The sequence below is a fragment of the Chrysemys picta genome, chromosome 1, assembly GCF_011386835.1.
Source record: "Chrysemys picta bellii isolate R12L10 chromosome 1, ASM1138683v2, whole genome shotgun sequence".
Classification (NCBI taxonomy): Eukaryota; Metazoa; Chordata; order Testudines; family Emydidae; genus Chrysemys; species Chrysemys picta.
The window spans coordinates 222,131,969-222,157,867 of record NC_088791.1 but is presented as its reverse complement, the minus strand read 5'-3'; the positions used below and the strand labels follow the sequence as shown (position 1 = coordinate 222,157,867).

The following is a 25,899-nucleotide window of genomic DNA, read 5'->3' as shown; positions in this document are numbered from 1 at the left end:
TTTCCATTAATGATCTTGATACAAAAAGTGAAAGAGTGCTAATAAAATGTATGGATGACACAAAGTTGGGAGGTATTGCCAATACGGAGGCAGACTGGAACCTCATACCAGAAGAGTTGGATGAACTTGAAAACTAGAATAATAGGCTGAAATTTAATAGTGCAAAGTGAAAGGTCATGCATTTAGGGACTAATGACAAGAATTTTTGCTATAAGCTTGGGATTTATCAGTTGGAAGCAAAAGAGGAGGAGAAAGACCTGGGTGTATTGGTTGATCACAGGGTGACTATGACCCACCAATGTGATGCAACAGTGAAAAAGGTAGTGCAACCCTAAAATTCATCAGGTGAGATATTTCCAGTAGAGAGATGAAAGTGTTAGTACCATTATACTGGTGAGATCTCCTCTGGAATACTGTGTGCAATTCTGGTCTCCCATGCTTAAGGAAGATGAATTCAAACTGGAACAGGTGCAGAGAAGGATTACTAGGATGATCCAAGGAATGGAAAACTTACCTTATGAGAGGAGACTCGAAGAGTGTGGGTTGTTTAGCCTAACCAAAAGAAGGCTGAGGGGAGATATGATTGCTCTCTTTAAATACATCAGAGGGATAAATACCAGGGAAGGTGAGGAGTTATTTAAGTTAAGTGCCAATGTGAAGACAAGAACAAATGGATATAAACTGGCCGCCAACAAGTTTAGGCTTGAAATTAGATGACGGTTTCTAATCCTCAGAGGAGTGAAGTTCTGGAACAACCTCCCAAGGAGAGCAGTGGGGGCAAAAAACCTAACTGGCTTCAAGACTGAGCTTAATAAACTTGTGGAGGGGATGGTGTGATAAGATTGCCTACAGTGGCATGTGGCCGATCTGTGACTGCTAGTAGCAAATATCTCCAATGGCTGGAGATGGTGCACTAGATGGGGAGGGCTCTGAGTTACTACAAATAATTCTTTCTCAGGTATCTGGCTGGTGAGTTCCACTGACACCCTCAGGGTCTGACTGACTGCCCTATTTGGGAGTAGGAAGGAATTCTCCCCCAAGTTAGATTGCCAGAGACCCTGGGGAGTTTTCTTCTTCCTCTGAAGCATGGGGCTCGGGTCACTTGCTGGGTTGAACTAGAATAAATGGTGGATTCTCTGTAACTTTAAGCCTTTAAATCATGATTTGTGGAATTCAGTAACTCAGCCAGAGTTACTATTATAGGAGTGAGTGGGTGGATGAGGTTCTAGAAGTCAGACTAGATGATCACGATGGTCCCTGCTGGCCCTAATGTCTATGAATCTAATACTTCAGAAACAATCATCATCTAACTCCAATATTTAGGGCTAGATCCTCAGCTGTTGTAAATGAATGGAATCTAGTTGAAATCACCAGCTGAGGATCTGGCCCTAAGTATTTCAGTATTAAGTATTAAGAAGACCTGTTGAGATAGATCGAGAGGGCAGTATGTGACTCAGTATGTGATATTATCTTAGGCAAATCACTTGCTGTGTGTCAGTTTTTCTCTATTGTTAAAATGGGAATAGTACTGCTTATCCATCTTTACAGATCACTTTGAGATGTGTGGATAGCCAGTACAAAGTGCCTGTATTGTAGAATTGGTTCAGATGCAATCAAATTTTCTAATATAACTCCATGTATTGTAGCATTCTTTGCATCAAGCCATAGATCCATGATTTAACATTTAGGGTGTCTGTATGTGAGGGTCTTTTGGGCGTTGGTTGTTTATTTGTTTTGCTCAGATCCATTGATTGTCAATGCATCTTTTTTGACATAACTGCTGCTAAGAATATAAACTCTAATATTTTAAATGTTTGTAATAGACATTGGCATTTCTGAAGGTCACCATTTTGTTAATAGGACTACTCACAACAGTAAGCATTACTTTCAGTAGTGTTTCCATAAATTGTAGCACTGACAGCATGGATGCCCAGTATAAGACTGCAAACCAATATCCATCTTGCTTTAATGGTAGTTTAACATAATAGCACAGTGAAGGATCCCAGAGGTACAGCTACAATTTGAGGGTGTAAAGTTCAATATAAAACTCTAGACAGAGTGGACATTGTCTGGAGGCATTATTTATAAACTATATCCATGTATTGTAGCATACACTGGATACCCTGTAATCCATACAACACAAATGATAAACACACTAACTCTCTGAACTGCAGTACATCCCTAAGAAATGCGGAGATCAAATACAGTTAGTAAATTGTGACTCTGTTTAGATAAACTGCTGTACAGCAACATGCAGCCATCCACTGTTCTCCTAACTAGCTTTGACTATAGCAGTATGATGTTATTTTTCTAAAGTGTTTTCCCAACAAATGACTTAATAATTGCCCTAGCTACCCTACATGATCAAACTGTTTCTGAAAGGAAACGACTGTCTATGGAAATGCTACATAGCCTGTGTCATCAACACGGTAAGGTAAAGCTTTGTTCCCTTGTTATTTTCTATAAAGCAGTGGTGTGCATGCTTTACAGTTCCAAAGGCCACACTGGCAACTTACCAGCAGCGAGAGGGATACAACTAATTTACATACAACTTTAATCAGAGCTCACTTCTGCTACTATTTTATTTACTTTTATTCATACAGAGTTCTATAAGTGTACACATTGTTTTACAAAATTATAGGGAATCCTTCTCCTTAGAAGCTTTATTGAAGCCAGTGGAATCAAACTGGCGTAAAACTTGTGCAAGTAAAAAGAGGATCAAGCCCATAGTTTATGGGAATTAAACACCACTCGGCCTGAGCAAAGGGGACTTAAAGCTGCCCTAAAAGAGCATCTGAGGAAGCCCCTAGGCTGGTGTAGGGCTAGTATAGATGGGCCTGCACCAACCCTTGCCTGCTTTCCCAGGATAGGGATTGGGAGAGGCCATGTCAGGTACAGAAGAGAGCATGGCCAGTGTGTGCCGTGCTCTGGTGATTCCTGCCAGCGTAAAATAACCTAGAGGGTCATGACAAGCCAGTACAATTTAGAGTAGCCCTGCCACTATTCTAATTGAACTAGGGATGAGCCAGCCTCTAACTGCACCCAGGATCAGTAGAAGGATAAAGTGGCAGAAAACCACTTATTTCCTCTCTCTCCCCAGGTTAGGGTGACCAGATAGCAAGGGTGAGAAATCAGGAGGGAGGCGGGTGGGTGGAGGGGGGGGTGAATAGCCCCTAATACTGGGACAGTCCTGATAAAATTGGGATGTCTGGTCACCCTATCGCAGGTATGCCAATCATTGAGTGAGCAGATGTGAGGATTTAGCATATGGAATGCATCTAAAAATCAGGTACATAAAAAGCTAAAGGACCTGGTTTTCCTCTCATTGACACTGGTTTTACACCACTGTAACTGCATTGGGTCCAGTAGAGTTAATTGCAATGTATTCCAGTATAAGTGAGAGAGCCTAGTATAAGCCTGTTGTGTGGCACTGAGAAAACCTGAAGTCAGGAGAAGGAAAGGGTCCAGCTTGAGAAATATGATGGGGAGAAGACCTGAAAGTTTAGATAATCAGAATATTCAGGGCTTAATTGAAGGGGGCTTTGAGTGGATCAGGAGACTGTATGGGATAATAACATTCAGCATCTTTCAAATCATTGTATAAAGGTTACCTAATTAATCCTTGAGGTAGGCAAGTGTTATCCCTATTTTGCAGATGGGGAAACTGAAACAGAGAAAGGTTAAAGCCTAAAAGACGGAGCCAATGTCCACTGAAGTCAGTGGAAAGATACTGTTTGCTTTCAATGGTCTTTAAATAAAACCCTACATTTTCAGAAGTGGTCACTGATTTCAGGTGTCTAACTTGAGATATATTGTGTCTGATTTTTAAAGGTTCTGAGCATCCACATCTCCCCTTATCTTCAGTGTTCTGCCCTTTTGAAAATCCAGCCCAACGTTTCTCAAGTTGAGCTTCAAAAATCAGTTGCCACTCTTGAATAACTTTCTGTTCATGATTTGCCCAAGGTCACACATCAAGTCGGTATAAGAGCTAGGTTTAGAATAGGTATTGCTGTCGTCCAGTCTCATATTTAGACCATACTGCCTCTCTGATGTGGAATCTTTCACTCTTACATCACTGGTTCAAACCAAACTCAGGTGGATAGCACTGAAATGGTGACATGATGTTTAGCCTACATGCGATGAATTGTTCATAGTTGCCTCTATGAAAAAAATACCACCCATATTTGCATCAACACCTTTGTGGCAGTCTCAGCAGAGAGGCAAAGAGCTAAATTGGTACAGAGACCAAACTACCTTCTCATGCCATGATGGTTCCTTCAGGCCATGGCATTTTGAGGAAGTTTTCACTGCTGAAGCTTGAACACATGTCCTATAAATTAAGTCTCTAGCGCTCTTAGTCTGGCATTAGATTTACATTTTTAAAGAATCCAGACCATTCTGGATCTTTACTTTCTCCATTTAGGGAATTTATGAGATTCTTAATATAATAACAATCCAGCAGGATGTCAACATTGCATTTTTAATGAGCCTTCCTCATAGTGATTGCACAGATTTTTCCATGAACTTTCCCTCACCTTTCCAGGCACATACTCCTTCTTCCATTGTGCTGCTCCCACTGGGGGTCTGTGTCAATAAAGTTTCTTTGGCCTGGTCCACAATTCTTTTGTTGAATTAAGCTTTACTAAAGCTTATTTTCAACATTTGCAGCACAACAGTAATTACACTACAGCTGTTTGCAGCAATCTGGTTCCATTATTGGGATAAACGACTCAGACTTGTAGTTTAGCCATCAAGTTCATGATTATACTTCCTCGTAAAACAGCATGGTGGTATTTCTTTTCAGGAGCATTTGATTCCCTGATATAGTCTGTTATCGGAGTTGTTTCATTGGAGTTCACTTTTCATATGGCATCACCAGGGAATGACTAGCTATTCTTTCAGCAGTATTACTCTTATTGCAGTATGGTTTAAAGTGAATATCGCTGTATCAATTCAATCAGGTAGGAAATAGCTGCAAGTTTTAAATTTGATCTATTTATCCTAAGTAATTGTAAATGTTATTCACTATGTAGGCCAAGATTTTAAAAACTGACTAGTGATTTTGGGTCAGCACCCACCCTCTGAAAATCAAGCCTCTTTAAGAACTGAGGCACCCCAAATCACTAATAACTTCTGAAAATCTTGCTAATTCCTGCGCACTGGTTCATACTGTGATATTCATTTGACAAAGATTCCATGCCTTACAGTGCAGCCTGTTTTGTACAGTCACTGAAAACACTTTTCTTTGATGAATACAGAGGGTAACGTTTTCTTATATGTAACCATTAATCCAATCAGAAGGAGGGAAAATCCAAAAAAATTACATAGTTCCATTATTACGACCACCAGACACCACTAGTGCATCCTTAATATTAGTCTAAAAGCACAATGAAAATGACTATTGCTGTTTTATCATAAAGTGTTGCCTTATATACTGTGCTCATAGTAAAGCACATTATAACTATGTTTATTCAGGTTAATCTCAGGACATGTTTCAAGGTTAAGCTCCAAAATAGTTTTTAAATTGTCACTAAATCATTATGGCATGGGACAGCGGTTTTCACATTGATCCCCCTATGTCTGTTTTATCGACATGGTATGTAATGTATGTGTGTCACCACAGTAGAAAAGGCAGTAGTTGACTCTTAAGTAACAAATGCAACATTAACAGTTTATTTGCTAATGTGGTTTGGCGCACTGAACAGGGTAAATCCTGAGCAAGAGATACTCAACAGGATTCTGTGAGACAGAGAGAGACACAAGGCAAAGATTTCCAGCCCAGGACTGCTGAGTTCCGGGAGCAGTTCTCATTGCCGACAGCTTCAATCTACTTTAAATACAATGGACGTTTACGATAATCCATTGGGAATCTTTACTGTGATTCAGTGAGTAATCTAATATATTTGTACTTCATATTTTAAGTTAATGAGAACATAAATATTTAAATATATGCATACTTTGCAAGGGCAATATGTTTTAAAATATCCACACTCCTGTGCACTTAATGATAAAACATGTTTTGAAATGAGTTAGTTAAACATTGAGAAAGGTTTGACCTTTGAATTGAGCTAATCTAAGCAGAGCTTCACCAAAATTGTAGTATGGACAGACTGGCTAACTTGCTAAAAATGTTGTAGCACTGCAGAAAACTTCTGAGTTTCTTTTTTCACTGTGCATATATTAGAAGTTTGTTATAATGTTAGTTTTGGTGTGAACTATGTTTGTCTTTTTTAATAAATCTGACCCAAAAAGAAGTATTCATTTAAGTATTCATTTAGCTATTGTATCAATATATTTCAATTTTGCACCTGGAAAATTCATTTGAAAAAAATGTTCCTTTAAAAACTGATTTCCTATGCACTAGTTTTGTTTGTGTTTAAAAAGTTATTTCCTATGCACTAGGAGTTTTGTTTATGTTTAAAAACCAAGATTATTTCACATATCGATTACCCATTGAAAAGATGTCATTGTATTCTATACACATTTGGGTTTGTTGCATGGGAAATTGATTTTCAAAAGATGTTTAAGTATATTGCATTCAAATGTTGTTGACACCATTTTCTAGAACTTAGAGTACGGGACTGGGAGTCAGGATTCTATGGGACTAAGTTAGGAATCCTAGGTTCTATTTCCAACTTTGCCATTGACTCACTGTGTAGCTTGGACAAATCATGTATCCTTTTTGAGCCTGTATTTTCCCATCTCTAAAATGGGTGTAAAACACTAACCTACTAAACAGGGCTTTAATTAAGACCATCAGAACATAAGAATGGCTATGCTGAGTCAGACCAATGCCCCATATACCCCAGTATCCTGTTTTTCAACATGGCCAATGCCAGATGCTTTAGAGAGAATGAACAGGTCAGTTATTGAGTGGTCCATCCCCTGTCATTCAGTCCCAGCTTCTGGCAGTCAAAGGCTTAGGGACACCTAGAGCACAGGGTTGAATCCCTGACCATCTTGACTAATAGAAGTCGCCAGTCCCCCTCTCCTATTTCATCATCTCTCTTCTTTTGGATCCTTCAGAGGACAATCCAGGGCTAGGAGGAGGAGTGGCAGGTCAGGGATAGGAAGGGGAACCATTCATAGTCATATCTGCCCCTAGCCCCACAGAAAAATCCTGAAATAAATTACAGAGCTGGTGGCTCTCCCATTCTCCCGGGGTGGCGGGAGGGAGGGACTGCTGCAGGCAAAGGGAGTAATTGATAATGTGTCTCTGGTGAGGGATGGCAGCCTGTTGAGGTGACAATGGCCATGGCCTCCCATAGATCACTAGGGATCTCTTAGGTTTGGGGACCCCGTGGTCTGTTACGCAAAGCAAGGCAAACCCTAGCCCTGTGAGGGAACAATGTGAAGGAAACTCTATAAGGAGATCCCTGCAGAAATGTATTGTGGGAGGGGATGATCTGAGTCGTACACATTTACACATCATAGTGATATTAAGTGTAAGTCTTTTTTAATGACTAGTTTGTAAAATGTTTTGTGACATCCCTCCCCCCAGATGATAAGCACTATATACAATAAAGGTAGGTTATTATTTCACTCTTTGTCCTACGGTGTAGGTATAACAGGATGAGAAATGTTTGTTAAATGTCTTTTTAGGTGTCATTCCTTTAATGCATCTTTCAGAACAAAAGATGCACAAACTCCCTAAGCATTGGTTATACGGGCTCTGCCGTGCAGCTGGATCTGTGCTGGAAAGCATGCTTACCAAGCAAGTTCTTCTCCAGACACTAAATAACCTTGCAAACCTTGCACAAGCTTAATTAAAGCCAACAAGGAATTTAGGAGAAACACAGCACATGAAACTGGAAAGGAATACATTATTCAGAAATAATATGTTGAAGCCCTATAAGTTGCTGGAGGGACATGACACTTGTGATCAGTGGTCAAGAAATGGGGCATGCCAAGGATAGCGAATGGGTAGGGAAATGAGGCCTCTTGAGAGGACAGGATGTCCTTGTGCCACTTACTGTACAGAACTGAGTCATTAGAGATATAGGGTGAGATTTTCAAAAGCTCTCAGCACTGGCCTAACTCTGTTCCCACTGAAGCCGGTGTCAATATTAGCATCCAACTCTGCATCAGCATGTTGTTCAGGTTTCATTTTGGCACACTCTTCACTGCGTGCTCAACAGGCTGGCTGTGAAGTGAGCTTACAGGGGAGATTGAAGTCTGTTTCACTAGAAAATAACACTTGTGGCTTCTGTGCCTGGGCAGCCACTACCATCTCCCCTGCCCAGTCACAGAGTGATGTCTCAAGTGTTCCACTCCTAACTCATTGAGCACCATAAAAGCACCATTCCCTCAACAGTCATGCAAGGAAGATGACAAACTTCAACAATGATGGACAGCACTGAATGTGCTTTGGGAGCCAGTTAGTATCTCTTTGTGGCAAGAAAGGCTCTCAGAGACAAGCCAGTTTCGAAGGGAGTTAAAAATCAACTATTGGTTCTGCTAATTTTTTAACTTTTGAAAAATTCAAAGAAACATGTTGCCCAAATTAAACTAAGAAAGACCCATCTGACAGGCCTGGCATTGTAGCAAAAAAGGGGGTGTATTATTCTTATAGTTCACAACGCAAGTGGGAAACAAACATACAAAAGACCTTATCACTATGATTCAACTGGTGAGGGGCTCCGTCCTCAGTTTGACATGCTGTAATTAAACTCTCTAGGTAGGAGTACAGTGGTAAAGAGTTAATGATGTGCTGGTTAATTCCACAATCAAAAACTTGTTCCCAGCAAAGCTCAAATGACTTGCTAGGGCCTAGGCCAACCCTGAAACAGTGAAAGGCACTCCAAACTTACAAAAGGGGAGTCAAAGCTAGGCTGGCTTTGAGCCAGGTCAGCAATTGACTTGCCAGTCTTTGTTTAACTTGCATTGTGTTTACTATGATCAGGTGCCTACCTGGCAAGCTGTGATGGCAACACAGTAACACATTTAATGCAGTTTTTGCCCAGTTTAATACTAGGTTTCCAAAAATTTGCCCTGCTGGTCATAGAGCCTATTTTTGCTGCTAGTTAATATCTCACCTATTTAGGTTTTTATATTGTGCTTTTCACCATTCTATGGAAGGCTGTGCAGAGGGTGGAATGACATTGGCTCTAATAGGCACAGTTAAGCTCTCCATCACAGGCCATACACATAGACGTGGTTGCACAGCTTGCACGAGTACTAAAAGTGCTCTGCTGGAGAGCTCATTTAGGTGATGTAGTTGGATCTGTGACCTTCTCAAACTTGTGAATCTTGTCTGTTCAATAGGCACCTTAAATAGCTGACATCTGTCTAGAGTTAAATAAGCCACTTGTAAGTAATTTTGTCATGTTTATTGGGAGGGAAAAATTCTGACTAATTGGTTCTGTCACTGTACTTTCATTGAATGTGGCCACAGGCCACCAGTATTGAAAATCTTCTCAGATCTTTAATTCAATGTATGGTGGCTGCTCTTAAGCTTTGATCTCTGCTGTTTTCCCATCTCTTGTATGTCTATGTTAACTAAACATTTTAAATTATTATTTTTCTAAAATCTACACAAATTGTCAAAAGGAAACTTGGAAAACAGGCAGGCAAGTTAGGTGTGAACAACTCTAGCAAATTGTTCCACAAGGGAAAAAGGTGGGTAAGACAACAGCAGGTGAGAATTTGAGATTCGGATTGAATTTGCTGCAAGCATTAGGCAAATATTAAAAAGCAGTTCAAATATAGCCAAGGCTGTCATAAAAGAGTGTGGTTACCATCTGGCTATAGTTTGGTGACCTATGTAAAATGAATTGGTGATCTCAAACATAGGCCACCATAATCCAGTTAGATGGTAACATCATGGTGACCTTTGAAGTGGTGACCTGGACGTGAAAGTCTCAAAGTGGACACAAAAATACTATTACAGTTGTTACTAATCTCAGAGGCCAGGGAGTGAATAGCCTAGGTGAAGCCCTTCCATCATTAGAGGTAGTTCCTCCAGGTGTCTTGGCTGAGAATTACTGGCAGGGTAATGCAGGGTAAGTATTCTATACATCTCCTCTGGACAAAAAGATTTGTAGTATCCTTACCTGTCAAATCTAGGAACTTTCAGAAGCATTAAGTTAATTTGAATATATTTCTAAAATGCAAAGATAAAGTTGACTAAATATTAGACTGATTCACCAATCCATTGAAATAAGCTGAATTACACCAGAGAAAAAGTGCAATATTACAATAGTGAATCAGGGCCCTTGTTAGATTGGCAAACACTTTCTAGCACACTCTTTCCATCTAGAGGGTCTTCCTCCCCTCTCTTTCCCCAACCCTCAGCACTGGCCATAAAACAAAGTATAGAGAATCTAATTGGCAAAATCAGTCTTGAAACTATTTGAACTCAGTACTAACAGGGGCATAAAAACCCCAAGATGTATTTTTTTCCAAAAGGGCCACTGATTTGGGGTGTCTCAAATTAGGTGCCCAGATTCAGACACTTTGGACCAGATTTTCAATGGTATTTAGATACCTAAAGAAGCAGGTAGGCACCTAGTAAGATTTTCAAGATTCTCTATGCAGGTTAGGTGCCTAACTCACATCTAACCTTTTTAGGTGCTTTTGAAAATCCCACAAGGTGCTTATCTGCATCTTTAGGCACCTGAAATCATTTTTGAAAATGTCGGCCTATGTTTCTCTGACTTTGTGAATGTTTTCAGTGGCTAGGAGGGAAAGCATTCTTATGGTCTGCTGCACTGGCAGAGACAAGGAGCCAGCTCTATGCTGTTACAGTATCTGATCTCTGTAAGCTAAGCCTCCTTCTGAAAGGAACTAATGTTACTGCCTAGTCTACTCTGTGTTCAACACTTTCTTTACTCAGATACAGGGGAAAAGATATTTAACTGTGGTTTCTCTCCCTCTGATTTTACTGACAAGATTAAGTGAAGAAATTACTGCCTTGTGTTACAGTCCTTTATTTTTTTATTTTTTTGCTCACAGTACATTTTCTGTTATTTTTGCTACCAGTGTCTTGAATCTCAAGTATTTCAATAAATTTCATGTTGCAGTTGTCAGTTTCTTGCAGTGAAAGACACTCAGACTGCATAAGATATAGTGTACCATACACTGGACGTGTTGTAAAGTGAACCACTGTATAATGAAATATTCACATAAATACACAGTACCAGAGGTCTTTGCTTCTCAGGTAACACTTAAGCAATATTATAAAGAGGAGTGTACAAAAAAATCATGAGGTTTTTTATGACTTGTACCTTTTCTTCTGTTTATGAAGACTATAACATTAAATGTATCCATTATTTGAATTCTGTCAATAATTCTTGATTTGCAGCTCATATGCAAGCTATTCATTGCAAGCGTTTGATAATTGAAATTCAAGCTTTGTTTGGAGACACAGGTCACATGGTATTATTTCTGTTTGCTGAGTGGAGGCTTCTGGTATGAACACAAATTTAAAATTATTTCTCCATAAATACTGCGCAATATTCAATTCAGATTTACTGTTGCATGGACTTCCCTGCCAATAAATTCAAATGCTAGAATATTCGTAAAAAGCAAGCACTCTGGAACAAATTCATTTAAAAATGCACTCACTTCTGGAAAATGCTTTTCAGTATTTGCCCAGCTGTAATGATTAAAAGAAATCTGGCATTTATTTGCATATATGCTAATGGTTATCACAGTCTGCTTATGGTTTTCTCTAAGATAGCTGTTAGCCTCTGCAGCTGTAGTGACCTTGAGGCCCACCTAGCTTCCCAGATGGACAGAAACAGAGGCTAATTATCCTTCAACTGAACTTCAGGTTAAAGCCTTGGTAGCAGTTTAGAGACACAATACAACACTTCCCCCATTTAAATTGACCTCTGTTTAAGCAAAACACCTAGTTCACTGACATGCTGATAACTTACATTGATTGATGCATATTATATATTGCTCCTCCATTTAAATGAACCTATTTATCCAAAGGCTTTGGGTTACAGCTGTGAGAAATGTGCGTAGTATGGTCCAAATGCATTGCTTGATTTGGGCTTTTATTATGGATTTGGACAGGTTTGCAGGTGCTCTTCAGCAACTGTAGCTGCATTTGGACAAACACAGGCAGAGTTTAAAATAAAACGCTGCTCTGTCTTGGGATACCCCCTTCCTTCCAAAGGATCCCTCAGTTCTCCCTGCAGTCTTAAGGGCCCTTCTTACCCCCACCCACATAGGTCAGCTAGCAAAACTTAGTGGGGTTTATCCCATTCCTCACTTAGCATACTTTTGGTGACAGCTGGCTAGCTCTCTTTCTTGGCTCTTAAGGAGGAGGCTATGTTACCAGCTCCTCTTGTATAATCTTCAGTGGAACATCACAGAGGCAGGCAGCCTGCCTGCCTCAGTTCTGCAGTAACTGGACACAGAAGTTTCCGCTTGGTCCAGCTGCTGCTATACTGCCAGTTTACTTCATTCTGGGGCCTGATGTGCCCAATCCTACACTATTACCAGTGCAACTCCATCTGTGGTAGCTTCAGTCAAAGTGCTAGTAGAGACTACACAAGCATTTACCTAGTAGGTCTAGATGACAGGGACTTAAAAACATCAGGGGTTGGTCCTACTCCTCCTGTTATCACCAGTCAGATATGCACTCGTGCTTGTGCAGCAGGGAGAGATTTTTTTTTTAAATGCCAACGTAGACAAGGCCTTAGTGAGACTGGGAGTGAAGTTTCTCTTAATGTTGTAAGTGCGTAGCTCAGAAGACACATAGGGCCAAATGGAGCTATACTTATTTACACCTGCTGAGGATCTGGCCAGTGGTGGCTTGAACTGAGAGATAGCTCCAAGCATAGGGAGAAAGATAAACTTAAATATGTTGTGTTTGATAGAAACAGTTATTTAAAAGGAAGAAATATAAAACTAGCCTGGAGAGATTTGTTTGGCTTGTATTTGCACTTGGAAAGATGAGGAAAATGTATTTTAGTATATTTTAAACTTTGGGGGAGGGATAACTCAGTGGTTTGAGCATTGGCTGCTAAACCCAGGATTGTGAGTTCAATCCTTGAGGGAGCCACTTAGAGATCTGGGGCAAAATCAGTACTTGGTCCTGCTAGTGAAGGCAGGGGGCTGGACTTAATGACCTTTGGGGGTCCCTTCCAGTTCTATGAGATAGGTATATATCCATATATTATTATTTTTTATTATTAACAAATATTTTTGTCCCCCAAATGGCATTTTTGGTCTTAGTGAAAAACCCTGTATTATTTTTTCTTAACACACATGCTGAATCTAGAGCATCACAGCTTAATAGATGCTGACGACCTATGGAGAAAAAGGACAGGAACAACTGAGGTCTGTTCCACCTACCCACTTCCTCCTGCTGTTGCACAAAGAAGTGGGATACATCTACCAGATGCTAATAGATGATCCCCGCCCAATAATCTAGAGCAAGAAAACACACTGATTACCCTGCTAAGAACCCTGCTTATCTGAGAAAGAAAAAAATTCCCTCAAAGGCCAATGTTTCAAACCTTAAGCACCAGAAAAAATTGCTACAGTGTATTGTCATAATGATGACACATTATTAGTTTAACTAGTATCTAAGTGCCTTTTACAAACAAATCATTAATTTGAATAGATACATATAATTTGCTGAAGTGGATAAATTGGATGCTATGAGGAATTTGGTAACCTTATTCTGTATAAGAGAAATGTTATGCAATCTGCCACCAGGAAGAGGAATATCATATGTATTTTGTATTAGTTGCTACCTCACTTACACTAATCCAAATGCCTAAATTCTGAACAGGCCTGTCTTTTTTGTTTGTTTGTTTTATTTTATTTGTTTATTTTAACCATAATAATTAAGGAATCAATTGATTCAAAAAGATCAATGGTTCTCATTGCTGAAGGTCATGCATTTTGACTCTGCACCCAGTTGACCTAATCAGTGCAAGTCTTTTTTAAAAAATTCTTCAGTAGGTGTATCCCTGGACATCCATATAGAAGTGAAGGTTTCATATAAATTAATTTCCCTTGTCTCTGAGAAGCTTTCTTTCTGATTCATAAGGGTCAAAAAAGGTTCCTCTCATGAAAACAATTTAGAAAATTCAAAGGTAATCCAATTCTAGGCTCTGTGCCATCCAAATGCCAGTACCCAGCAGGAAAAAAATCTCCTTAATCCTTTATTGTTTTTATAAGTACCTGTTTGCCAGGGGCCCTCCTCTTTTGTACTGAAGACACTGCATCTTATTTAAACTTTGTATTTTTCCTTACTTTTAAAATGCTCCGTTCTCTCAGGTATCTATTAACTGTAAAGTTCACTTGATTAATCTCTGAGATTTTTTCCTCATCCCCAGCAATGGCAGCCACGGATTTTGCCATAAGGTGTCATATTCTTTATGTATCTTCTGGGCCTAGATAAATGTATCTGATGGCAGTGGGAGATGGGGCAGAGTGGGCAACATGAATACCAATTTTAGTGTGGTAAATGCATAGCATTTTAGAGACAGGATTACTTGCATGTTCTGAATCAGGAAGCTTTCCTAGCTGGACTTCTCATGAGCTAAGTTCCCAGAACATTACTTCTTTTGCAACAATGGCTGATAGGGAAGGCATATCTTAGCAGTTAATAACCAGCTGGTCACTTACCCAGCTGGCCAGTCAGTAACTAGAAATATCTGACCCGAAACTCATTTCTTCTTATACAAACTTCTGTTTAATTAATTATCATTTTTATTTACTCTGTGTTGCATCTCAATTTATTGCAATTTATTTTACTATATTATATTGGACCTTTTGCTAGATAGTACCTGGCTGGTATTGAAACCAATGGGAAAGCAGAATTATTACATTTATAATATCTTAATGGTTGCTTTTGTCCTTGTTTACTTGCACTGGAGGTGTTAGAATGGGCAGAATTTGTTCCATAGAATGTAAACTTAGACAAACAAGAGACATCAAATAAACTAACTGATAACTGAAAACACTTCCACAGGTAGGTTTTAATTTTTCCAGTTAACCCTTTAGTACCACATTCTCAGATAACCCAAATGTATTGAGCCAAATCCTAGCTGAAAAGAAAACTTGGGAAAGTTAATTTTTTCATATGTACTAATCTTCTCTAAATGAAACATAGCTTTTCATTCCCATTGGGTATTGAATCTATGTATTCTGCTCATGTATGACACTTCAGAAAGAGTTATAGATAGCTGGTATTTCATCATTGCCACACTTCAGTGCTTCATTACATTAGTGCTTATTATCATTGACAATCCAAGGTATCTGAGGTACACAATATTTTTCCATATTTAGACTAGGACAATATTGCTGTCTCTCAGCACCATTCAATAACTGCTAATAAACAGGTAGCTATAAATAAGGCTTTCTTCATAATAGCACCCAATTTGGCCATGAGGATTACAAAAAGAATGGTAAATTCAGTCTTATGGTGCCCTCTTAAAGAGATAGTGAATTAATTTGAATATTGTAATGCACTAATTGTGAAGAAAGTATAAACATAAACTTACATTAGGCTGCTAATACCATCTGTAAGCAACCTGCTAGCTTGCTCTTTTACTAACAGAGGCTGTATCAACATGGGTGGGTGGTTTGAGTTTATTAATATTTATTCACACTTTTAAAGTGACCTTTTCTGATTATATGGCTCAGAATTGCTATTATTGCTTCTTTGCTAATATATTATACCATCTTCCCGCTAAATGGTCAAAGACAGTTTAGTCTTTTATGAGCATCATGTCAGGATTTTTACACATTTTACTGTATATTTAAATATCTCTCCTTCTGCTATTGGGGGCAGAGGGAGAGACTGAACAAAACAGACAGAAGTGTACCTGTCTCTAGACATATGAAAGTAGTGTTTATTGCAATGCTGACTACTGCATTTTATGACTCTTTTTGTAACACTCATAATTTTTTTTCTTTTAATATTGGGAATCAGTTTTTAAAATTGACTAGCCCTTCAGCTGACCTCTGACTTGCCCATCAGTCTTGGATCCTTCTGAACCATAATCCCTGCTGCTGTATGTTCCATATAGTGGACTGGTGATGCCCTTGTGGCACTGCAAAGACAATGCTAATGTGTAGAAAAGCTTATATGGATATATTTTTAGTATGGTACGTAATATATGCACAAATATTCTTATGTGACTAATAGCAGTGTTTTTCACAAAATCTGTACTGCAGATTGTACCTAAGTGTGTTTAGAATAAAAAAGTTAAATATATAAGGCAATGTATGTTGTAATAAGGTTGTTGATAGTTTTATCAAAATATTTAAATCACATGTACTTCCTGAACATTAGTGTGCTTTACCCAGGCTATTTTAAAAATAAGACTGAGGAGGAGTACGGCATTTGTGGAGTGGAAGAAGATGGATCGCCATGAACAAAAAGGTCGTGGAGGGAGGATTATGGCTGTGATACAGTAACTAAAGAACTATGGCATAGGACAAAGCACATTACAATTTGCTGGAAATAAGGGTAGTGTTCAAGAGGGATTAGATGGATGGGGAATTGGTAATGGGATAAAGAGCATCTCACCTCAAGGTCACCTTTTGAATTCAACTCAAATTAGCACTGACAAAAGCTGTTACCATCTGCTGGCTTTTGAGTGGGGTGTTATGGGGTATCCACCCTCACAAGCCCTGAGTGGGTTAATGTGTGCCAGAGGGGGGCCAATTAACCTTATATGCTGCACCTGGAGGGGAACCAGAGCTTGATAAAGCAGATGAATCCCAGATGGAATAGGATTATAAATCAGGAAGTGAGAGAAGGAAGGGGCTACAAGGAGGAGGCAAGCACTCATTCCTTAGTGGGGGTGCGAGGCGATCCAGAGGGGGAAGTAAGCCCTGGGGTCCTGTCGCAGACTGGGGAGTTTAGTAAGAGGCCAAGAAGGATGCAGTAGCTACGGGGAGCAGAGGAATCTCTGGTGGCAAACCCACAGATAGGCCAGGAAATAGCGGTGGGGTAGAAAGGAGACAGGGAAACAGCAACACGAGCTGAAACTGAGCAGACTTAGATTGCTAGCCATAGAGTCTATAGGCTGGAACCTGGAGTAGTGGGTAGGCCTGGGTTCCCCTACCAGCCACTGGAAAAGTGGCACAGGACCTGAAGACTTGAAATGGAGACTGTTTGAGACAATGTCTGGATAGCTTGTCCACTGGGACTTTGTGACCCTGGAAGTGGGTGAGGGGGGGACTATATATAGTGACCTGGCTGGAGAGCTGAGTCACAAAGAGGGAGCATCCCAAGTCACAGAGAGAGGGGCCATGCTGTGAGCAACTACTGGAGGAGAGTGTCAAGTGGGTGAGAGCTAATTCCCACCTGCAGCAAGTGGCCCCCTTCACAGTGGGGTTTATGAGAAATGAATTGGTCACTTCAGTCTTCACTCAGTGTATGGATATTTACATTGTAAAACCCACTACTACATCTGGCATTCGTTAGTCACCCTGTTAGCAGTCTCGGGAGGCCTGGGAGAGAATGCACATGGGTACTGAGACTAGCCCTGCAACTGGTCTCCGTGGAAGAAAGAGGAGAGAGGACCAGGTGGCTGATAATGGCCATATACGAGTCATTGGCCAATCTCTTCCTAAATAAAGAAAAAGTGAACCCCTGGATCTACATTATAATTAAACCAAATATGGCCAGGCTTTGAAAAGTCAAACAAACAGTTAACATTGCTTATCCAGTGTCATCCAATTATAAATAAACATTTTCAAATCTGGGTGCTTAAAGTTAGGTATCTGGATGTGTATTTAGGCATTAAATACACATTAAAGCAGCTCAGTGTTCAGAAAATCTGGGAGCTTGCAGATCCCATTACTGGTGGGCTGAAGTTGATGGAACTTGTGGCTGAGCAAGACCTTGGAACATTGAGCCACTTCTGGAGGTGCCTAACTTCAGGCAGACAAGTTTGAAGATGTTAGTAAAAGTAAGGAGTAAAGAGGATCAAATGAACTGTAAAATAGGCCCAGATCCAGCAAAGCAATTAGGCATCTGTTTAAATTTAAGCTAGTGAGCAGTCTGTTTCCCAACAACCCAGCAAAACACTTGCCTGCATAAGTGTTTTACTGGATTTGAGCCTTAGAGTGTAGTTTTAAAAATGGGCTTAAGTCCCATTGAAAGTCAGTGGATTTTGTGCTCCTAAGTCACTTAGGCTCTCTTGAAAATACTCCTATTACCTTCCAACCAGCAGTCCTTATTCATGTAAAACTTCTGATTGGACTCAATGGGAAGCTTAGTCCAAGTTTTTTCCCCTCTGATGTAATGGCAGAACTTTTTTTTTTTAAATTCATCCTGAAGAATGTTTAGCTAGTGGACTAGAAAACACTAAGGGAGTTTCAGCAGTGAAAACAAGAGAAACTAGTAATCAAAAAAGTGATATACATTATACAGAAATGTGCTTGGGTTCTCTTAATTTCTATTATTTAGGCAGTATTGCCTAGCGGATGCTGCACTGGACTGGGAGTCAGAGGAACTGGGTTCTGTTCCTGACTCAGCTGATGACCTTGGGTACGTGAATTTCCTTTTCTGTGCCTCCATTTCTCCGTCTGTAAAATGGGGATAATGATACTGACCTCCTTTGTAAAACTTTTTGAGATGTATGGATGAAAAGCTCTATACAAGATATTATTACTATTATTATTCATAATTCCATTTACACTACTGCAAGTGGGCAGGATATCTCCAGGGAGAGGGAATAATGTGATTGTAGAGAGCAAACAGGATTTGAAAAATCATCTAATTAAACATTAATACCAAAATTCTTTCAGAAAGAGAGCTTGCTTCACACTTTGTAGGGGATGATCCATTTGGTAAATGTTTATATTCCCCATTTTAGCTCTTTAATGTAATTATTCACTTTTCTAGCCTTGATAATATAAGTGATGATAAAATGTAAAGGGTTAAAAATGAAAGTCGCTGAATAGTATTTTGGCAATCTGTTAGGAGCTGCAATATGTATATATTACCCCGTAAATCTAAATTATTGGCACTTGCGAAAGATTATTTCCATTTATTTTGTTTTGTTGTATAATATCTTGTGGTGAAGGCAACAATAGTGTTAACTTGTGATGGTTCTAAAATTCAATAGATGATTAAATCATTTGCTATATACATTTCTAGGGTCAAATCCTAAGAGGTACTCAGCATCTTAGATTCCCATTGACGTCCAGAGTGGTCTCAGATGCTGAGCATCTCCTAGGTTTTACACCTTTATTCTTGGATAACTCCCCCCCACACCATCACACACACTTTATTTTATTCCATTGTTGGAAACATTAACTGGAATTTATTTTTCTACATAAGTGTTATAATAGAGGAAAGATGTATGAATGTATTTCTACCACGTAAGATGGTTTTGCACATAAACCTAATTCATACCAAGAATTTAATGGTGGGAAGAAACCCTCTGGATATAAAAGTAATCCATTCACTTTATACATGCTATTTGGACCTCTTGGAATTAAAATGGGTTATCTTTATTCAACTTAATTCACTGCTGTTTTATGATTTTAGCCATTTGTTAAAAATATAGCTCTGTTAGCACGATGATTAGGTAGTGGTGGCTGGATGGTCTTGTGATTTGAGACAGGGATGGAATTCAAGAGATATGGTCTCGCAGTTCAAAACAGGTTTTGTCTGCATTAGTCCCCTCCAGGGGTGTGAATTCTAGTGCACACTAGGGTGTTGCACGCTAACTAATTTGTGGGGACCCTGCTGGTGCTCATTAAAATTCCTTAGCATGTTTTAATGTACTACTGTTTGAAATGGGATTACATTTATGTGCACTCTAGGGAACTCCTAGTGCATCCCAGCAGGGTCCATATGGGCCAGATAGTGCATGACATTCTAGTGTGCACTAGAAATTACACCCCTCTAGTGCAGACGAATGCACGATGTAGACAAGCCCTCAGGTAAGTTTCCCATCTGTAAGAGCAGATGACATGTATTGTGCAGGGTGCTAAAGTAGGGTTTTTTAAATTACTGCTTTCATGGGAGTTAAAAGATTCTGAGTTTCATGATTTTTTAAAAATCCTTACATTTCTGTCATTTGATTATGTTGCTTATGAGTGAACATGAGTGTGGATGGTTGAACAGACTTCACTGAGAGCCTTGAAAGCTGCAAAGACTAATTCTGGGCTCCATGAGGGTTGGGGGAGAGAGAGAGAACAAGTAGGAGCTCAACTACAGGCCATGAAGATGCTTGCTGAATAGGCTGAACATGGCTGAGTAATATAAATTGTATGTCTATATTATCTTCCATCCAAGGATCTCAAAGTCTTTTGTACATATCTGGGTGAGGGAGGTGAGAATTATTGTTTCCATTTTACTGGTGGAAAATGGAAGCACGGAGTGTAGGTAATAATACTTTCAATTACTTACTGCATGGGATGTTGTGAAGACAAACTAATGTTTTAATAAGAACTTTGTGACTGTACAGAGCCACAAAATCTATACATTAAGTTATTGACATAAATTCTCTCAAAGTCTGTGGCAGAGCTGAATTAGAACCCAGAATTCCTGGCTCCCATTCCCATATTTAAGCACAAGACTGAGCATTCTCCCCAAAAGATGCACCACAGAATGCAGCTGAGAAAGCTAAACTGTTTTTTTTTCTTGCTGTGTATTGTCTATTTTGGTTTCTTTTAATCTATTTTGGGTGTCCTGGACCACAAACCTTTTTAAAAGGTTTGACTGATATTTGCATAATTACTGATACAACTGAATTAAAACAGTTATTTAGAAAAGTAAGTAAATAAAGCACCAGACCAGTAGACTGCCATCAGGAGTTTTAATTCCTTGAGGCTCTCTACTAACTTCTTTTCAAAATGGGTGGTGGGATTGCTCAGCAGCTCTTCCCTGTCTTCTAGGGAGGGCTTCATGAATTTAATCAACACAGGCAGTGAATTGCATGGACATTTAAATAGCAGTTACAGATGAGATTTGAACTACTCAACTCTGCTTTCCCCTAGGCAGTATGGGTATTTAAGAAGATAGTCTCTCTCCCAAAGTGAGTAATCATGTTCATTCTGATTTGGCAAATTTGTTTTCAGATTACAATTCACTGGGCTCACCTCGGTGCGCACATTCTCCAATATGTGAGAGTGAACGGGTACAGAATAAGAGTTACACAATGCTTTATAGATGAACACTCCCTATATATGACTGATATTTCAGGATTCAACACAGGAGGAGTGACTGTGGCCAAAGGAGAGGGCCCAGAGTGTTTTAGATTTCTTGCAAAAGGGGCACAAAGAAAAGTAAGACAACCCAGTGAAAAATTTCCTAAAGTAGTGATTTTTAGATTCTTATTATTCTCTCTGTATCAATTTTTTTTAAATCAAATCTCATGAAAAATTCAAATACAACCCAAAATTTAGTTCTGTGTTTTGCCACTTCAATGAGATTTTTACAAAGTAAAGGTTTAAGGCTTCTGTTAAAACAGAACTCTGTAACACAACCTTATCTATGGAGCTGTTATTGTACCACAATACCATAGAGCACACCAACTTCAGCAATATTAAATGTACAAAGTTCTTTGTAGCATTATTTAGTTAGTTAGTTTAACTAATATTTTTTGTGGAAGCTATTGCTTCTGTGCATCTTCCTCAAGTACAGTTAATCTCTCTCTTCTGGCCCACAACTAATAAAAGTTATATTAATTGTCCCAGTTTTTGGGTGTCCAATTTGAGACATTTAGAAGGGGCCTGACTCTCAGAAGATGGGTGCTTAGCACAAGCCCACAAACTACAAGTCACTTTTGAAAGTCTTGGCCAGTGTTTTTTTGTTTTGTTTTGTTTTGTTTTTTTAAACCTTTCTTTCTACTCCTTCTGGTAAGAATATTCTTAATGGCTGCTTGCAAGAAAATTAGCCAAAGGAGATCTTTGATTGCGGGTATTGTTGCTCATTAGGACACATTCTCTCTTATACTTAATCTCCTTATGGAATAGTGTGGTTGAGGTTAATAGTGAGAACACTTAACTCAGCTACATTCTCACCATTAGGCTAATGGTGAGAGATGTTCATCTCATTTGTTCTAGATGGTGAATGTAGGAGGACAACTGTATAGTTGCAGCACCTTGTCTTTTATAGGAGACCTATAATATCTTTAACTGCTTGGGGAAAGTTTTTTGGGGGAGGAGGTGTTAAAAAATTATGTATGTGGGTGTTGTGATTTATAGCTCTGTGGCAGAAGAGCTAACTTCTTTGATTTCCTTTTTCATTCTGATTTATACTCCTTGAATGCCTCTTATACACACCATACAAACTGGCTTCTGTGTGGCCTTCTGGCTGCATGATTCACAGCCTTGTGTTCTAGCCAAATGCACCAACACAGCTCATGACTATGAAATGTTGGCCAGCATTGTAACAGTTAGTGGCTTTCTGTGCCACTGTTACATTTTACTCACTTAGACATACCATTTTACTCATCTCTGTAGGGAAGGGGTGCTCTGAATATCATGTTTCAAGTCTTTATTTTGACTAATTGTGCAACCAGAAAAGACCCATAACCTATTTTCACATCCCTCTGAATTCCTTGATTTTCTTAGAGATAAGGTAGGTGAAGTAATATCTTTTATTTCACCAACTTCTGTTGGTGAAAGAGACAAGCTTTTGAGCTACATAGAGCTCTTCAGGTCTTGCTGATTTTTTTGCAGAGACATCAAAAGCTTAAGTGTCTTTATATTGCATTGACACTTTCCATAGGGGACTGCATAAGACTGGGAATTTATCTTGTCCTTCCCATCTTTCCCCAGTTAGAAACAAACCAAATTTCTCTCCAGGGATTTAGAACACTGCTTTTGGCATTCAGACATTATAGTGCAATATAAGAATTTAAATAAGAAAAAAAAAAGGTAGCATTTTGGCAGAAGGCCAGATGCAGAATTATGATCAATTATTTAGAAACAGAAGGATTTTAGATTAGTCATGTCTTCTCTTTTTTTATTGTTTATTTTAGTATCAGAGGGTGGCTGTCAGGAGTGGCAGAAGTGCCCTAAAAGTGTGTGTGTGAGGGGGAGCCAGGCGCCTGAACCATAGCCCCACCCTCGCACCACCCCTTCCCACCAAGGCGCCGCTCCTGTACCGCCTCTCAAGACCCCACCCATCACTCCACTTTTCAAAGTGGGGGAGATTGGCCCCCCTTATTCTGGCAACCTGGTGGCTCTCCAGTCCACCTGTGACAAGCTTAACTTGCCTCATTAGGCGGGAAAATGATTAGTCACATGACCTTCCTGTCATGTGAAAAAACAGGCCAATCTGAGGGCTAAAAGGAAGAGGCCTGAGGGCAACTAAAGAGCTGCTGAAACTAGCTGCTGGAGGAGTTTCTGGGGAAAAGAAGGATACCAGTCACAGGAAGGAGGACTGTGAAACCCTAGGCTTGAAAGGCGAGCTACGGGCCAGGGAGGCTGGGAAAATGATATTGAATAAATTAGACACCAAGAGAAGGATTGTTTTTAAAGACCAGGGCTGTGACTGAATTATTCTGGGAGGTCTCAGAATTAAATTGAGGTAGGGTGCTTGCAAGGCTACCCCAGGCTGTGAATGGGGTGCCCTGGGAAAGCTCCTGTCTATATTTAGTTATTTTTGAAGAGTCGTTTTTTAAATGGTCGAACTGTATCATAGTACTAGACAGATTAAGGTATTGGAAATGTTAATTTCTTGCTTGTGAATATACACCTAAAATACTCCTTTATCAGAACCAAGACCATGTTCTCACATGGACAAGTACTGTAAATGAAGATTGACAGACCTTAAAAAAAAAAAAAAAAAACCAGACAAAAAACGAGGAGTTTGGCATAGGGAAACCTTCACATAGCAGGATGCTTAAAACAATAAGCTAGTATCATTCATCAAAGCATTCTCAGTGCTCTTCAAAATACAGTTTGTATGGTTTGATGGCATCTTTCTAGTGCCATTACATCCGCAGCTTTCTTAAGAAAAGCCAAGTGAGAACATGAAAACATTTTTACAGAGCAAGTGACCCCAGTGGATGCAGGTGTTATATAACCTACATTTACAATACTACCACATTGGTTGTAATCTTATCTGATCTCATAAAATAAGCTAAGCTGGGCCTCATTGGTACTTGGATGGCAATCCTCCAAGGAACACCTAGGTGCTGTAAGTAGTAGTGATGATTAGAGGTGCCCCTCTTGCCTGTGAGTCAGTACCATGCTAATATGTAATCCCCCCGCATTATGCTGTGCTAATGGAGGTGTCAGTTTATGGTCACAATGGATGTCCTGTCCACATGTGGTTGTTAAAGAGCCCTTGAAAATCTTGGAGAAAGTAGAGTTCTATAACCCCATTGTCCTAGAGAAATTCTAGTTTGGATCATTACATTGTGCCTCCCTATATTCTCTTTGTAGTTTCAACTGAATCTGGTATTACTGCTCACTGTGGACTGCATGTCCACAGCTGTTGTGCAGTGCTGAACAGCAAACATGTTCCATCTCATATATAACTGTGTTTCAGTGCTAGGTCAAGTTGTGTATCCATATATTATCATAGCAGTGTGTGTGTGCGCGCGCATGTAAGTACAGAAAGGATGCATAATGATGTAGCATGGCTTACAGACTTTAACAGTGTGAATACGGATTAGCCTCATTACTTGAGTGGCCACCCCAAACTTATGCCCATAAAAATTTCATGCCACTCCACCCCATATCGTGTTCACCATTTGCTACACTTCCCAGAATAATTATTTTAGTAATGTTTCAGAGAATTTATTAAAACTTTTGAAGCTAATTCTCCCCTCGTGTAGTTATTTACATCAGTGCAAAATGGGCATAAAATGCTACAAATCAGAATGATAATGCTATACACTTGGTTTTTCTGGTGCAAATAACTACACAGGGTGCAGAATAATAGAGAATCAAATCTTTTGTACTCCTTTGTCTGCAAAGCTAGGTAGAGCTGGCCAAAACTTAGGTTTTCTGATTAATGAGAGATTTTGATATTTTAAAATTGGTTTCATTACAACTCAGACAAACCATATTTTTCCTAAATTTCTTGTGAATTGGAAAGCCTGAAAAAAAAATGGGAACCATCAATACATGGTGTTTCCAAAACAAAATATGCTCCCCAGGACATGCAGCTGCTAACAGAAATTGACAGTCTTGTCAGTTTCACCACTGCTACTGTCAATTTCAATCAACAGCTGCTGGGACTCCCAGGGTTTTGGCTCTGAGGCTGACCTGCCATGTGGACTGTCTCTGGGCTGAGGACCCCCAGGTCAGTTCAGGAATCAGCAGCATGGTGAGCCAGCTGGCCCGAGAGTCTGGAAGCGAGACCCTGGAAACCCACCCCAGGACATCCCAGCTCCATGGCAAGGAGCCTGGAAGCCCTGGCAGGGCAGGATTGAATCAGAGCCACAGACACTGGGTTGCCTGGCCCTCAGGCAGTCCATATAGCAGGGCTGCCCCAGAGCAGTGGGTTTTGGAAATCTGGGCTTACCAGCAGCCCACCAGCCTGGCAGATAAGTTCCACTGGAATCCTGGTAGGCAGGATTTGGTCTCAAACCTTGCTTGCTTTCACAAGACAATTTAGGTCCAATGCACCTGGCATTTGCCAGCGAAACTCTGTTTTACTGGAAAGTTTCCAACCAGTTCTAAAGCTAGGTGCTGTAATCATATAAGCCCAAATGTATAGGTCTTGAATAGGGGGAAACATTATAACTGATAAATGTTTGAAACCTCTAAAAATTTCCTAAAATAGCCCTTCTGTATGTTATAATGTCATAATTATGCGATCTGATATCATGGAACCTACAGACACACCAAAAAAAGCACTATGTATCCCATTGGAAAACTGTGACTCACCCATTTTCAATGCAATAAAATCCTTATTTCTGGCCCCAATGGGTTGTGAGATAAGACAATCAACCTGTCACTAATCCAGGCATATATATATTGCCCATTCCAAGTCTGAGGTCA

At 39.7% G+C, this 25,899-nt stretch overlaps 1 protein-coding gene across 1 annotated transcript in view; it reads left to right on the top strand.

Moving 5' to 3' along the window:
- Positions 1–5,754: 5,754 nt before the first annotated feature.
- Positions 5,755–25,899, top strand: part of FRMPD4 (FERM and PDZ domain containing 4) — a 504,114-nt gene continuing 483,969 nt past the window's right edge. Inside the window, exon 1 of the mRNA XM_065580659.1 lies at positions 5,755–5,885. Within this exon, the coding sequence (XP_065436731.1) occupies positions 5,842–5,885 (44 nt within the window). The 5' untranslated portion in view covers positions 5,755–5,841. The remainder of the gene's footprint in view (positions 5,886–25,899) is intronic.